We start from the raw sequence: 17,682 nt of genomic DNA, 5'->3' as shown, positions 1-17,682 counted from the left end.
GCTTTCCTGTACTTCCACAGTAGGACAACTGTGTCAGGGATGAAACAGGGTGTTCCCACCCCTCCATTACATTATCGCCACCCAACGGTTTCCTGTTCTACAGGAAACAGAAACAGTGCTGTCAAAGAGACAAACGCACCCACCAAGCAAAGAGAAAAAGGAAACGTTTCACCCTGAATTGGACGTTCAATCTTCCAATTGCAATTGTTTTACACATGAAACACTGATAATAAATAAAGGCAAGTACTGAAAGTTACTACTTTTTTACTCCAAAAAGAGATAACAATACATAACGGCAAGGATGATTAAAATTTAAGTAAAAGACGATTCAATGAATAAAAATATACTGTTTTATTTTCTATCAAATAAAAATTGATATAATTTGACGAAATTTCCTAATCAAATTATTATATTAATTGCAGTCAATCAATTTTTGTTTGATTTAATAATGAGATTTTGCACTCGGAATTGTTGAAATCGAAGCTATGCAGTTTTTATTGGGACTGGGGAAAGATCGTGTGGAATTGTTTTAGGGGATGAGAGCGGCCTTGAACCAGTTCCCACTGTAATAACTGAGTAAATGGGGTGAAACGAGATACGGCGCCCAGACGTCGCGACGTCCACCCTCTTACAAACTCTCCTGCCAACTAAAATTAATACTTTGCAATACTTCAATAGAGGAAATATCTCTTGAGTAATAGAAAAGAAATCTAACTATTAATTATAATAAAAGGAGGAACAAGTGACGAGTGTCTGAATAAAATCTGAAAATCCTGCTTTGAATTATTACGATTAAACCAATATACATATAAAATACTTCTAATTCATATGATGAATTTTGTATGTAATTAAAATAAAGATCAGGTTGAATAATGAAACTAACAACGGCGTAGCAATTAATGGACACTAGAAGCTAGCCGGTATTAAACAAACGGCGTACAATTAAATTATTATTAATCCACCGTCCCCTGTTGTCATTTCGCCCTGCTGCCCAGAAAACATCATTAAATCTATATTAAACTGAGGACATCGTTAAAGCGGGATGAAACGTCGTTCGAGTATATCGAATTTCGCATTTTATTTTTTTATTTAATCGAACTATCGAAAACTAAGTAACTGTTATGCCACTTTTTTAATTATAGACTTTTATAATGTAGACGAACGGGAGAAGATAGGTTTACGAAACTTGAGAGAAATTTAGATAGGATCTTTTTGAAGGTTTTTCATGAATTTCATAGAATTCTCATCATTAGAGCCAAAATTATTTCAATTTAAAGTGATGAACTTGAAAGAACAATAAAACACGTTAATAATTGCACATTAAGTTGCAGCAAATAAGCATAGATAAATTGCAAATCGATGTGCAATAAAACACGTAAATAATTGTCCATCAAATAGCACACATAAATAATAACACGTAACAGTGTAACAAGTAATACATGTAGCAATAAACATATGAAACAGGAATAAGGATAGGCAATGTAATATTGTAATTCGAAAGGCGAGAGAAATTAGCATAGGGTTCATCTTATATTCGATGTAATTAACAATGGAACTAATTAAAACAGTACCTGAGAGTGTAATCACGTTATTATTCACCTCTCTCTCTTTGATTTCGTCACCGGTTAATTACCGCGTGCCTGCGTTAATTCGTAACGCCTACCACACGCCATTTACCTCCACAATTAATGAGGAACCAGGGGCAATTAGAGACAAGGCAAAAATTGCCACAATTGAATAATCTCCCAAGGAGGAGATACAGTCAGGAATGAATGAATAAGGTAAAAGTATCTAATTATATTAATTATTACTAACGAACTAGTGGAGATAGATTTATGAAACTTGGAAGACACTTAGATAGGACCTTCCTGAAGGTTCCTTATAAATTTCATTGAATTTCCTTAATTAGAACCAATGTTATTACATTCTTCTAATTTCTATTTAAAAATACATTAATTCTAATTTCTATTTAAAATACTCCAACTTTTGTACTCCTTCGAATCATTCCTAATCAGTTAATCCTATTTGTACGAAGAAATATTTCAGGCTGGATACTTTTACCTTATTTCTCTACAAAGACTTCAATCAATTTATTTATTACAATATACATTTAATAGCAAAACCCTTTCTCGATATTTCTCTCACTTGCTTATAGAGAAATTCTTCGTTTATTTCTCGAGGTAAAGGTGGAAATCGTAAAAGTTTACGAGTTCCCTTTCCACTTTATTCATCCTTTATCAAAGGCCTGCGAGTTCTCAATTTTTCTGATAAAATAATAATAATAAAAAAGGAGACACACTTGCCACACAATATTTTCAATTCATAATTAAAAATCTCAATTTTTCTGATAAAATAATAATAATAAAAAAGGAGACACACTTGCCACACAATATTTTCAATTCATAATTAAAAACTAATATAGTAGTATTTAATTAAATTTACTATCTTTGGACTATAATAAGTTTATTTCAGCTTAGTTTTCGATAACAGATTATTTAAACATTTAACAGAATAATCCAAAAGATTTATTGTCTGTTACAAATTGAGAACTCGAAAAACTGTCGGGTCCGCTTTAATGTAAATTAATTAATTAACTACCATAGAAGATGGACCAAACACTAATTAAGAGCTTCCAAAATTTATATTTATTTTGTAATCAAATTGTTTTGATTAAAAAATAAATATAGAATATTGGAAAATACACGAAATGAAGTACACAGAAGAAACGAAATAGAATAGAATTCTCTATTATATTTAACTGCCAGGAGATAAAGGAATTGTTTATAGTTTATTTCTTCTTTTGGGAAACAACGAAGGAAGGGTGGGATCGGCTTGCAAATTGCTGATTTCAATTCATTGACTACTAAACGTTCATGGAAATGTTTCCAGCCTCCACCGAATGTAATATGATAATGCTACACGGTTTTCAATTAAACAAGCCTCCAAATAATTGCGTATAAGAAATTCTAATTAGGAGATAAAAAAGTCACCCGTAACGTACATGTATAGAAGCATTTGATTTTATCAAGAGAAAATCATTCATATATATAGAGTATTCGACGTTAATATAAGGGTTTCATGTCGATTGCAAAGTTGTTTACATACTTATCCCTAGCGTGCTTTGTACGGTAGAGAAAAAATGAACAAACAATGGTCAGCTTGCAGTAACGCGAGGTTCGCGTTTCGTGACGTCATCACCACGATTCTATCATTTCTTTTATGAGAGAATTTAATACAATTGTTACATTGATTTTGTATTTAATAACTTTGTGTATAAAATATTGCGAGCCACAGTTTTTCTTCGTCTTATCAAATGCAATGTGAAATTATCATTGATATTGTATGTTTCGATCGTCAATTCAGTTTGTACATGAAAACGAAATGTGTAACAGTTCCCCTTTGATTTAATTAAAATATTCTTTTCATTTGATCTTTATAGGTACATGTAACGATCACCTGGGATCACAGTACAATTGTTAAGGAATTTTATAAAAAATTAACTATTCAACTAGGAAATTTTATAATAAATGTAATGAGTGAGTAAGAAATTCTATAATAAACTGTGATATATTGCGAAATACGATAACAATGCTGACGCACTGCGATGCGCAGATGAACAACCAACGATCGGCGTGAGTCTATAAGAGTATACGAAATGTGAACTTGTTATATTATTCGGTATCTTAATAAAGTAGTTTTAAGCCAAATCGAAGTTGTGTTTCAATGGATTAGATATTGTATAAACGAATTTTTCAAACGGGAAATTTGTAAATTAAAGGATTTCTTAAAATAGGAATAAATGTACTGTGAAAATAAGAAATTGTATAATAAATATGATTTTTTAATTATTTTTAACGAACCAATCAAACCAGCTCAATGCAACTTGAGAGAAGTAGAATTAATTAGAACCTTTCTTCGGATTTCCTCCATTAAAACCAAAGTTATTCGAATTCAAATTCGAAAGTAATAAATTTGAATCATTTTCATATTTAATCACGGTTTAATAATGAAATATTCTAAGCAATCATTGAATATTTGATACAATACTCAAATATTTGATCTGATTATTGAATATTTTGACCGAGATTTCTATACAAACTGAATTGACGAAGGTTCGTCGAATAAAAATGGTAAAGACTCACCGATTGTTGGGTTGATGCTGAGGGGCTGTTCCCATTCCGATCGATCCATCGTGACACGTTTTGACACAGTCCCTCGACGCCAGCAGAATCCGCTAATTATGTTCGTCGCCCATTGTCCATCGACGATGTCTGTCTCCCCGTTCTTAATTAAATTCCGTTTCCCACGTCCTTTCAATCCCGTGTTTAATGATCATCCCGCGCTGAACGAGATCACCCCCCACCACTGTTCTTCCCTGTAACAACGGGGCCAAACACCGTTCTAGTCGTGAAACGGAACGAAACGAAACGGAAATTCAATGAGCAGAAAAGCTCATTCTAAATAGCTAGTTAATCCTTCGTTCTATGAAAGAATGTTATTAATGCAACTCCAAGATAGTACTAAGACTACTGCTTACAACGAAACCTTCCAGAATATTTTTTAATATCTCCTATTAGAGTAACCGTTGAATGTACGAAGCTGGCCGTACCCCAATAAAATTTCGTGCAATTATTCTAATCCAAGAAATGTAAATTGTACATAGAACTACTCAAATAGACGTGCACAATAACAGAACCAACGATACTAGAATTATACAATAAAATGAGTGATACAGCGTGGGCCAAATTGTTGCCTCAATCGTATCGCTTACTTTTACAAATTTATACACTTCCGAGCAATAATTTATATGTCACACGCGAGAGGAACAGTAACTGAGCATGCTATATGCAAATATATATTCGATAATATAAAATGGACCAGTGAAATGAATAAAATTGTAGAGGCTTATCCAAATTTTCCCCGTGACACCGTGTCGAGTCCCGCCGAATAATGGCGTCAATCACGTGATCGTAAGTACGCTATGCGCATTGCTTTGCAGTTCGTCACGCATGCGCCAGTCACGAGGCACCCTTCCATTACGCGCGTCGTGGTCAGGTGATCGAGGAGAGGAGCATGCGCGTCCGCCATGCCTTCAAAGCTACGCGCCGCCAGTTCAGTCGTCCACTGCCGCTCGAAGGAGGTAGATCTGACAGAAAGTAGAGTTAAAAGTAGTCAGCTACTTCAGTTGAGATTCCTTGCGTTTCTTCAAGACGCGTTCGAGGCCTTCGGAATCGAAGAAGCTCGAGTATATTGAGTGCGATCCGAAGAGACTGGATGGCTGGAAAACGAAGAGGAGCGGTAGTTGATTAATCTACATCAACTGTGTTATTTCACGGTGTTGTTCATCGTTGCGGACTTCAACGAGCTCAGGCGATTCGCCGACGATTGCGGAGTATTTTGAAGGTAGTTAACGGGATTAAAGACTGGATTTCGTCGAATCAAGTGGCTTAGGAAAGTGATTTGGAAAATTTCAACGTGAAGGTGGCATTCAAAGTTCAGACAATAGATCGATGGATCGATGCTAACTTTACGATAATCGTATCGATCGTTGATCCGGTGGGACGCCCGTTTCTAGTGTTTGATCCCGCGTGAAATCAATTGGATCGTTCAGTTGATTATTGACACACAGAAGATTAGGAGCGACGGACTTTCTTCTTAGGAACCGAACAAGTTTATTTGTGATTCGTTTGGGAGGAGTTCAGCGGAAAATGAGGAACCTAGTCGAGAAGCAGTTATCCTGGCTGGCACTCATCGTCACTGGCTTCTACTCATGTGAGTTAAATACATATTCTTATCAATAATTTATTTAGAAACATGTCGAAATCGTATATGAATGCGACATACCTACAAACACGTGAAGATTTGACTGTAGAAAACGTTAATTTTATTTAAAACTTTTAGTTACTTTACAATTTATTTGAAATTAGTTAATTTAATTGCAGTCACGTGCAGAGTCTAGGAATTCATTCATTGACTTAGTACTTGATATTAGTAAATTCAAAACGAATATCTTTAAATACGATTTTTTTACGTATTTAGCATTTTAGTTAATCTGACTTCAACGTGTCTGAACTTCCGAAAGTATTCAGAGACGCCACTACCATACTACTAGTACATGTGAGGTACATGTTTTCTAAATTAAATCATTCATTATTTATAGTAGAAAGAAATGTATAAAATTTCCCAGAGAATACGCTCACCCATTCTGTTATGTCAATCGTAAATTAAAAAAGAAATCAAGTACATAGATCACAAATTATGCCAAAGCATGAATTTATATACAATTTGTATGAATCTATTACATTTCTGTTATATGTATTTATGTGTATCTGTATGATATTCATGTGTCTCCTTACGTAAATTATAAAATCTTCACAGGCTTTCGCGTAATGAATTAATATTTGGCGAGTAAACACGAGATTCGATAATACGTGTTCGGTAGTGGGTCGAGATAGCGAGATTATTTTGGTTTCTCAGCCCTTGGATGCGACGCAAATTTTGTTTACATCGCGCGGCTTCCTTGTCTAACTGACCTACGCAGCATCGCGCGGCCTTGATTCCCACTGCGCTCTATTGTATCTCGTAAACAGTTCAATTTATACTATTACGTCAATCTATATACATATCTATTTTGCAAACGTTTTTCCTAATTCAATATTGAATTTCCTGAGGAACTGAATTGATAACAAGCATTGCATTGCGTCAATAGCTAAGGATCGCTCGTAATAATAAGGGAGAATCGAGGTTTCTTCTTTTTCTGAGAGCTTTAATTGGTCAATTAAACTGCTACTGTGTCTCTCGTAAATTGAAAGAAACGAACTCTTCGGCCTGTTTTGTTAGAGAATTTGTTTGTTTTGTACGTACATGGGTATTCAAGATGTTTCGATTGGTTTAAAATTTATACGAGTATTTTAGTTTATTGAATAGGGTATGGTTTAGAATTCACAGGAGCTGCTCATCTTAGAGAATTGAATACTGAGTACGAAATTTAGTGTGGGATCGTGTAGAGTCGAAGTTTTTGGTCTTTGGAATGTTTAATTAAAAATTCATTTGTTATTACCTCTATACCTTAGTTAGACGATTGCTTATAAAAGAGTTACAGAACCTTTTCTCGTAGCTAATAATATTAGATTCGACTTTTTCGAATAACATTCTTTTGTAGAATTAAAAATAAAGACGTCATTTATTAAAAAATTGACACTCTCGAGGTTCTATTACTAAGAATCTAGTCTCATATTCTTGACGATTACTCCAACAATAAAAGGAGTCGACTTAGAAGAATTATAGAAATTTGTTGTATTGTAGCTCATAATATTATAGCTTCGGTGTTTCTTAATAACGTTTTTACCTAATACTCTGTTACAAATTCATGATTCGTGATTTCGATTATCATAATCTGTCGGTCTTCTTTACGCAAATCCTTTACAAAGAAGCTAATTAGCTTTCCAAATCGATTCGTTCTAAAACAGTTTCTACTATTTCCTGCTTTCAACTTTTGTCAGAAACTTTTGAAAGAATCGAACTATTTGCCAGTGTATCGCATAATGGAAACGACCGGTTTCTGTTACCTATCTATTGTTCTGTTACCTATTCATCTCAGGTTGTCAGCTGCGCGAAAGGAGTCGCTGTTCTTCAGTTTCGAACGAGTTTTAAGACTCCGTTCTTTCTTCTAGTTAAGAGTTGCGAATGGAATTCCTAAAAGTACGATTTTCAAATCGACCATTCTAATTGAATTCTTTGTAGCGAATTCGTCGTTGGACGTTCGTTCGTGTTGGCTGGGAAAGTGAATGGGGGATCTCGCGCGGGGAATCGTTGGAATTCTTGGTAGCAGGACAACGTGGGACCACGCGATCACACCCATCGTAAGCACCAATCACGACGTGCTACGTCATGTCGTACGATGTAACGGACGATTCGTTCACCACGTGGATAAACGCGTTACCTGCACGATTATTTTCGGAATCGTCTATATCTGCTTCGAGTGCTACTGAGACTGTTCTAGAATTTACGAACCATTTACTTATTTTATCGAAAATCAATTGTTTATAATTCTATAATTGATAAAGGATAATGACTTAAACAGGAGTCTTGGGTGATAATGTAATCTACCAATAAGGTTCTGTACAAGTTTCTTCTATCTCGAATAATTTCAGGACTAATCGCTACCAGTATGGTATTCCACTGTTTCCTACACTATCTATCACTTTATTTCAAGTAACTCGTTAATTATTGAACCTATCAAAAAATGTGTCAGACAAAACTTGTAGCTCCAGCTCTTCCCTATAAATAAGGTCCTATACAGTTTTCTCGTATCTAGAATATTTTATGAGTAATTATCAAAAACATGAGACTACTTATATAGTAATAGAATTTCAATATTATGTATCAGTTTATTGTTAATAACTCGTTCATTATTGATCATATGAAAAAGTGATTGAAACGAAAGTTGTAACTACTGCTACCAACTACAAATAAGGTCCTATATAATTTTCTTGTAACTCGAATATTGTAGAAGTAATTGTTAGTAGTATGGTATTAATTTTTTAGCAGCAGGAATAAGAGAAGAGGTCGGTTTATTTTCAAAAGTATGCAGTTAGTTGATTTCTAATCTATTCATTAATGTTTTAATCAATTTCCGGTTCATGTGATAACTGGTGAGTGTGTACGTTAGGGAAACCCATGTCTCCTTGGGGTTAATTTACATGATAATATTTTATATATACAGACTTATCAAAGACGTAATAAGGTTAATTTCCATGATAATTTTTGATAACTGACGACTTATCAAAGCCCCACATTAAACACAGAAGTTTATTGATAACAAAAATCCACGTAATCCCAGTTGATCACTTCAGCTTTTCAATTTTTCAAAATGAAGTTATTACTAATTAAAATAAAAATTGAAATCTTTTTTGGAACGTGCAAACTCTATTATTAGAAGAAATTGTAATGGATTTTATTATATTTGAAATTGAAATTAAGACTGGTTCCTTATTTATGCTACAATTTCTTTAGTGAATCATATTCTGTATCGTTCTACTAAAATACTAATGTGATCTAGTGTATTTCTCAATTCTTCAGGAGGAAATGAAGATCTGGATAAAATTGAAATCTGGTTTCCTACGTCAAATTCCGTATGAGGAAAATTTCTAACGGTATTCATTATATTTGAAATTGAAATGAAATCTAGTTTTCGAAAGATAATGCTTTCATTTGACGTTAGATTTGCTTTTAAGTAACACGTGTACCGGTAGGATTGCAATTGCGTGCGAACCGTGGCAAGGACAGAGTGAGAAGCGAGATGGAACGCGATTGGTCGTGGCGGCATCGTACGATGGTCCCGTCGCTCGTTATAAATAAGATCCGCGTTCCCACTCGCACCTAAGACCCCCAAGACTTGCTGTCTTGTTCTCGGTATCAGCTCGCCGGTATTCGCTGCGTCACTCGATTCAGGAAAATCGGTTACGATACTCGCTCTCCGGTTCCCCTTCCCCGCAACTGGAACCCCCATTTGGTCGATAGACTTGCAAAACAAAACATTTACCAAATCGAGGCCATGTTCATTTCTTTTGGCTTTTTAATGGGAACTGCACGGTTTTAGGTGTTTCTTTCGGTTTTAGGTGTTTCTTTCGGTTTTAAATGGTATTTACAGTTTTTAGATTTGCATAAGTAACTCCATGCAGAAGGCTTGGATAAAAGAACAGACTGATTTGATGATTAAGGAAATAGAAAGTGTAGTTAGCAATTGATATTGTTTTGCAAAATCTTATTAGCAAGGAATGAAATCACTTTAATGGGGCAATTATGATGATTACTAAGAAACTGTTTGAGTTATTGAGAAATATTATAGAAGGTTTCTTGTGAATGCTGGTGTTAGCTTTGATTTTCATTGATAACAGTTCATTGTAGAATGGAAATTGTAGGAATTATAAATAAAAAATTAATACCTTTTTTCGAGTATTACTAATAAGAAAATAGTCTCATAATGTTGGCTTTTTAATGGGAATAGTACGATTTTAGACTTGCATAACTTTCAGTTTCAGTTTTTAGATTTGCATAACTTCGTGTAGAAGGTTTGGACAAAAGAATAGATTAATTTCATGATTAATAAAATAAAAAGTTTAATTAGAAGTCGCTATTGTTTTGGAAAATCTCATTAGTAAGGAATGAGGTTACTTTAATGGGCCACTTTTGATGGTTACTACGAAATTGTTTGAGTTATTGAGAAATATTTTAGAAGGTTTCTCGTAGATAGTAGTTCCACCTTCAATTTTTGCTAATAACATCTCTCATAGAATTAAAAATTAGTTATAGATAAAATCGCCCCTTTCCGTATATATAATTTTGAATCACTAAAACGTTAGGGCTCCTTTGACAAAACTATTGTAAATGTGTACAATGGAAAGGCGGTGAGGATAATGAAGGTGATAATGCAGCGGGCAATAAGTTTCCCCAGTAACACTGTACACACGCGTATCTCATTTTTCCAAAGGAATTTACGCGTTGGCTTAACCGCACCGAACTTTGTTTTTACACTGCGTTTTCGCAGCTGGGTCCCCCTAGCAACTTCTAATTACAAACGAGACTACTAAATAATTTTTATAAAACCCAGATTCAATTTCAAATAAATTCTATCAGAGGAACTATTGAAATTGGTAGTACACAAGAAACGAAGACAGAGGGAACGCAGCTTGCGTAATAAAAACATGATCGAAGTTAGGGAGGAGTCAACGAGAAATATTAGACAGTAATAATTGACCTCTGTAAACTCGTTCTCGTTTCCCAGCGGAAAGTTTCGCTATGACAAACATTGACTAAAGGGAAAATCGATGATCCATAAATTAAAACCTGTGTCAGATCGATCGACAAGCTTTTGCAAACCCTCGGGCTAAATTATTACGAGTTGCAACTTCGCGATCCCCTAATTCGGCAGTTAATTATTCCGCTCGGTAGACGAGGATTTTCGACTCGTTACACGTCCAAAAATTCACCGATTCAACTGGTTTCACCCAATTAGATAGAATCTTACAATTTTTCTTACGTAAGCTAACATTCTTGGCAATTTTAGTGCCTCACGATTTATAAACTATGCAATTTTCCTGGATTCAGTGAATTTTCTATACTATATAAAAATTCATTATTTGTACTGATTTATCTTGATTAGAGGAAATGTAGGATTCTCGTGGTGGATTACTAGTTTTTTATGAATAGCTTCAATTTTGCAAATTGTTTTACAAGTCTAAAAACTGAAAATACTATCTAAAACGGACCTACCTATCCCCATTAAAAAGCCAACATTATGAGACTATTTTCTTATTAGTAATACTCGAAAAAAGGTATTAATTTTTTATTTATAATTCCTACAATTTCCATTCTACAATGAACTGTTATCAATGAAAATCAAAGCTAACACCAGCATTCACAAGAAACCTTCTATAATATTTCTCAATAACTCAAACAGTTTCTTAGTAATCATCAAAATTGCCCCATTAAAGTGACTTCATTCCTTACTAATAACATTTTGCAAAACAATATCAATTGCTAACTACACTTTCTATTTTCTCAATCATCAAATCAGTCTGTTATTTTATCCAAACCTTCTGCATGGAGTCATGCAAATCTAAAAACTGAAAGTATGGTCTAAAACGTTCTATTCCCATTAAAAAGTCAACAGTACGAGACTAGTTTCTTAGTAATCCTCGAGGAAGGGTTTTAATCAATTTTTTATCTATAATTCCTATAATTTCAATTCTATAATGAAATATTATTAACAAAAATCGAAGGTGGTTCTACTGCCTGTGAGTAAGATTCTATAATACTTTTTGTATCTCGACTTCTTTCGAAGTAATTATTACTAAATGTATGATAGTTCGTTAGTTATGAAATCCTACAAAAGTAATAGTCGGTTTTCTGTATGATAATAGAGAACTGTGAGATTATGCTAGGCGATAGGGGAATTATTCCGTTTGATATAATGGCATGGACGTCTCTTTGATAAGAGTTACCTTCGCTAGAGTCAACACTAACTTAATCAATTTCAATCTTAACCAAATTATCTATCTTACTATGCAAACATCTATCTCTCTGTTTAATTTCTATCCTCCTACCAGTTCAATGCTCCGTTCTATCCAGTTTCAGAACAACTCAAACGATATTTTTACAAATTATTCTTCGTTCATTAAATTAGGACAGAGCATTGCTACTTCGCTTTTTTATTTATGGAATTTTAATAGATTTAATCTCTAGGTAGAAATTTAATTGTACCAAATTTAATATTCGTTTATTATAACAGTATTTTCTTAACTTAATATTCTGATTTAATACATACAGTGACTCACGAAAGTATTTGAACACCTACCATGAAATATGTTATTAATTATAATCAGTACGTTATACAACGCTTACCGAAATAATATTAACACTGTAAGTGGGTATGACTGTTTAGATTATGTACGTAAAATTTCAAACGAATCGAAATATATACACAACAGATATGAATTATTTCTTTCAAACATAAGCATTGTTGAATCCACAAAAGTATTTGAACAGATCATTTTTAAAGTTTTAGTATTTAGTAGGTCCACCTTTAGCACGAATAACTTCTTGTAAGCGATTGTGCATGCTGTTTACTAACTTTTCTGTAGTACTTGGTGATACAGAATTCCACACTTGCAGTATTTTTTCTTTTAAAGTTGCCTTGGATGTTGTATTAAATTTTTTTAATTCTTTCCCTATTATTGCCGATAGATGTTCAATCGGGTTAATATCAGGGCTTTGTGGTGGTGTGACCAACGTGTGAGGGGTATTATATAAGATCCATTCTTTTACAATTCTTGCAGTATGTTTAGGANATTTCACGGTAGGTGTTCAAATACTTTCGTGAGTCACTGTAGATGATCGAAGTAGAAATTTAATTGTATGAAGTATATTCAATACGTTCGGTCCATTCTGTAAATAGTATTTTTCTAATTTGATAGAATGCTTATAAAATTTGATAGTTGTCTTAATTAATTGTGGAAACGGAATTCTTTAATATCTAAATAGAGTTCGAAAACGTGTTTCCACGAGAACAGAGAGATTGCAACCCCTTTTCGCAACCAGCCAGTGTCCCACGACGTAGGGAGTGTGAAAATAGCCGGGAGGAATTAACTAATGCTCGGTCGCATAATGTGTCCGTAATTTTACCCAGAAACTCTCCAATACCTCCCACAAACCATTCTGGACAGAAAATTATTCTAATCAGGGTCCAAATAATAAAAAGGAAATTCGAATAAAATAGAAATACTGTAAAATTCATTAGAGATTCTCTGGAATCAGTAATATTGTGTAGATCGTGTTAATTTTGGTTTCGTTAGATACGTAGGAGTTTCAAGTTTAATTTGACCACCCGAAGACCATTGTAGACCCAATAGAAGTAGAGATATTATGATTTTTATCAAATTAACCCAGTTGAATGCTTGGGGTTTTAGGAAAAATTTTATATATTCGGTTCTGTTGGAACTACGAGGTTACTTAATGGCTCGTTTTAAAGCTAAAGCTCTAATCTCTAATATACTTGCGATATGATACCTCGAACAGTGATGCAGGTAGGAATTAATAAATCGAATATACAAGATTGAATAAGTTAATTGATGAAGACGAAAGAGATTTTCTGTGGTCGTTTCATTCTGCTGGGGGCTAACGTTAATTCCGGGAAGGATGAAGCAGGGACCGATCATTAAAATAACGAGCGAAAGGATTGCCTCAAACCCACATCGCCCCCCCCCCTCCCCTTGCCTCCCCGTTCGCCACCACCCGTCGTTTCTACTTTGGAAAACCGTGTACCGACGTGATCGAGCTACAATTTCCACCGAGTTTCCATGCAAATTCACCGTCGGCTCTATTTTCACGCGGGATTGACTATTATCAAATAACCCGGGCCCCGGGAAAACTGTGGAAAATAGCGATACCATCGATCCTTCTTTTCTATGACCAGAAATAATAATGTTTGAGGGGGAGATCGATTCAAAAGGAGGACTTGAGTTACAGTAAAATTGTATAGAACCTTATTTGGGTGATGACAGTAGCTAGAATTTGTATATGAAACATTTTTCTTCCAAACTCTGAGATAAACCATCAGTCGATCTTAAAATTCTTATATTTTCTAATAAAAATTGGTGCGAATCACAGCTCTTGGAATAGAGCTCAGTCTCGTTAAAAGGGGAAAGAAAATTCCGGCGATAAAATAAGGTGTCCGCTTATAAACAAAACCCAGCATTAAATTCGTATCAACTTCTTAATTTGAACGAATGGTTTTTTGGGCAACGAGTCCACCGCCACACGCGGTATATAATAAACACGGTGGCTCGTTCGTCATCGTTAACCACCCCGGAAACACGCTCCCTCTATTTTTTCCCAGAAAGAAACAAAAGTAAATAAATAAATAAATAAATGAATAGGGAGAACAAACGTGGAAACTATGATTTAATTTTAATCTTTCATTTTACCGTGCTTCCTTTTTGAACATTGGCAAGAACTTCCTATTATTGTCATTTGGTTATTTAATAGGCAGATTAATCAGTAATTAGAAAAGATTCTTCAATCTGTTTAAGAAAAAATATTTCACTTTCAATTGAATTTGTCGGGGAAATTGAAAAGTTCTTTCGGAATAAGAAAAGAAATGCTCGGTTGGCTAATCCTCTCTATTATATCATCCTTTGATAGAGAAGTTGTCATTGCTTTCTGAGGGTGGTGGTGCCCAAGGAAAACTCGAACAGATCCTCGAGACACGAGTTAATCGTGTTTCTCTCTCCGATTGATCGATTGTACGTGAAGAAAATTAATTTCTCACCCTACCCACGGGTTCAGGATTGGCTCAGCAGATTGGAAATCGATTACCGGGCCATGTTATCTCCTGTGAATGAACCGAGATGCACGATTATCTTCATTGTGTATTTCAACAGTTTTTCAAATTATTTCACAGTTTTGCGAAACACCGCTGCTGTTATTGTCCGATGTATCGAGGTTCAAGCATGTTTCAGAGTAAAGCTTTACTTATAAAATTAGCCGCCAAAAAGTATTCTGGGAACAATAGAATGGGAGATATGATTATTTTTATAAAACAGTTAATAAATTTCAGTTTAGAATTTATGTAAATTAAGTTTGCAAAAGTCTAACTTAATCATTGCTTGAGGATGTTGTAAAATAGAACTTTAACTTTAAAACGAGTGGTAAACAAGTCCTTTGAGGTCAAGAGAACCGGAAATATAAAAATTTAAATAGTACTTTACTTATCAAACTTTCCATTCATTTCATTACTTTGATAAGAAATTGCAATGTAATTTTTAATTAGTTTTATATGACTCTTAATAAATCGTAAATTAGTTGGACTTTCATTTGAATCCTATTGACGATCGAAAGAATCGTTGAAAGGTGCCTGTCTCTGTGCGAGGACGATCAGTAAATCCCGTACGGGTGGCCTGACCAGAGCGCGCGCTGGACTACTTGTACGGTGTGTCTGGCCCTGAACGGGCGCGCGGCTATACTACTTGTACGGTCTGTTCCTGAACAACGGCTCGGTTGATCCACTTAAATCCTCGGCTCCTCTTTTTGCTCGGATCAGAAAGGGATTACCCTACCGTAAAGGGGTTAACGTAACGAGAGTTTGAACCCCCCGTCGAGTTTGACTCGTGCCCCGAACCTAAATTAAACTATAACTGATTCGCAATTGGAATTAATCAAAAATTCAAACTCCAATCCCCTAGGATGTATCATCTAACTCTCAATCATTAGAATTATCGTCTTAATTCGAATAAAGTTTTTTTCATATCAATTTTCTAAATCTCCTATACGATTAATTCTATATAATTAATTCTTCTGATCATAAGAATTATTGTTTTAATTCGAGTAAAATTCTTTTTAGTCTGTAAGTCTGACTGTTTCTCAGTTTTAATTGATTATAATTAATTTTATTCGCGTAAAACTGTTATTGTATTAATTTTATTTAATTTGTATCGTTCTTGGTTTTGTCTCGCAGTGCTGGGAAGCTGTCGCAGCGAGGAGTGTGGCCACGAGAGATTAGTGAAGTGTGGCAGGCCACTGGAGAGAATCAACACCAGTAATTTCGTCGAGACGAAGGAAGAGCTCCAACGTGTCTGCCCGTAAGTTTGATTAATTAATTAATTGACTAGTTATTGGTCGTAACGAAGAATATTTTGAACAAAAGTCGTACTATTATTATCTACAAATAAGGTCCTACTTTTTTCGTAACTACTCTTCTGAATAATCAAATAATGAGTATGAAACTTCCTTTAATGTTGTTTCAAACATTTATCTGTAGTGATGCTACAGAGAACGCATTATTGTATCGAAAATTGTCGACGGTTCGGAAATAAATTTGCGATGAGGAAAATACAAAGACATTAAAGTTAATTCGACGCAAAAAGAACAAACGGCCACAGGCGTTTTTCGAAATCCGTTCGAACCCGTTTTGCCAATTGCTTGTCATTTGTTTTGTCAGCTTGATAATTAGTCGAATAAAAATAAGAGTTGCGTTCATTTTTAAACGCAGATACTGTTCGCCCGGGAAGGAGTTTTAAATTAGATTAAAAGGTTTTTTAGCCTGTGGAATTCAAACGGTTTAATGGATCGTGTTGAAAATTATTTCGGAGAATTTAATAATTAAATTAAAAGATGCTCGCTGTTTTAAATCTTGTTCTCCGTTCTGAATAAATACGAGTGATTGTAAGATCGTAAGGAATAAGTATGAAAGTTGAACTGCTTCGGGCAACAATTTTTCCTTAATTAAGAATAAGAAAAATCTACTTTACGTATTAAGCGAAAAATCCTCTCAGGAATCTCCCACCCTCTCGGGGTCCGTCTATAATCTTATTAAATTTATGCACCTAGGCATGGACCTTCTTATTAAATAAGTTTGATTTTCAACCCTCTTCTTATCAGAGATACAATCTTAATTAGAGTTCATTTGTTTATTGCAAGTAACTATCGGTAATTGTAGCTTCTACAGAAAAATGTGTATTCAGATGCTGAATGCTTATTATATAAGTTTGAGTTTCACTCTTTCTTTTATCAGCGATCACATCTTAAAAGCGGAGACTCCAACAATGCCAAGATAAGGCAGAATGTGAATGTTACTCACAAAATTAGCCAAAAATATGGATTTATGAGACTATAGTTTTCGTCTTTATACAAGAAAATTTGTGGGTCGTCAGGTATCTCTTTAGAAAGAGGAAAGTCAAATCTGGCATGCTCTTCTCTTGATTTAATCGAAATATGCTGCTATTTAGGAGCGTTACATCGAAGTTACAACGCCTTTTTTTATAAGCAATTTTATATCCAAAAGAGATTGTTTTGAATGAAATGAAGACCAGAGCACGCCAGATTTAACCTTCGTCTTTCCACAGAGGTGTCTGACGACCCAACAATTTTCTCATATAAAAACGAGAAGTGTAGTCCTGTAAATTCATATCTTGCACTATTGTAGACTGGTTATCGATAAAACAGAGCGATAAATGTCCAGATCTTACCGGGAAATGTTAGAAAAGTCAAGTGACTACCATATCCCCTTAAGGTTGTATAGGCTATATATTTAAACGCTGCTAGCATGTCGAATTTGGTATTGTAGATTCCTATTACTATTAAAAAGCTACCTGTAAAATTTTAAATCAATTCATGGATTTTTTG

At 34.5% G+C, this 17,682-nt stretch overlaps 1 protein-coding gene across 1 annotated transcript in view; it reads left to right on the top strand.

The window, feature by feature from the left end:
• The first annotated feature begins 5,109 nt into the window (after positions 1-5,109).
• LOC108624691 (uncharacterized) overlaps positions 5,110-17,682 on the top strand; it is a 21,465-nt gene continuing 8,892 nt past the window's right edge. Inside the window, exons 1-2 of the mRNA XM_018024165.2 lie at positions 5,110-5,772; positions 16,016-16,139. Coding sequence (XP_017879654.1) covers positions 5,709-5,772; positions 16,016-16,139 — 188 coding nt within the window. The 5' untranslated portion in view covers positions 5,110-5,708. The remainder of the gene's footprint in view (positions 5,773-16,015; positions 16,140-17,682) is intronic.

Source organism: Ceratina calcarata, unplaced genomic scaffold (assembly GCF_001652005.2).
Source record: "Ceratina calcarata isolate Rehan_Ccalc_2016 unplaced genomic scaffold, ASM165200v1 scaffold321.2, whole genome shotgun sequence".
NCBI classification, from domain to species: Eukaryota; Metazoa; Arthropoda; class Insecta; order Hymenoptera; family Apidae; genus Ceratina; species Ceratina calcarata.
Note: the sequence above shows the minus strand (reverse complement) of the source record. Positions and strands in the feature narration are given on the sequence as shown.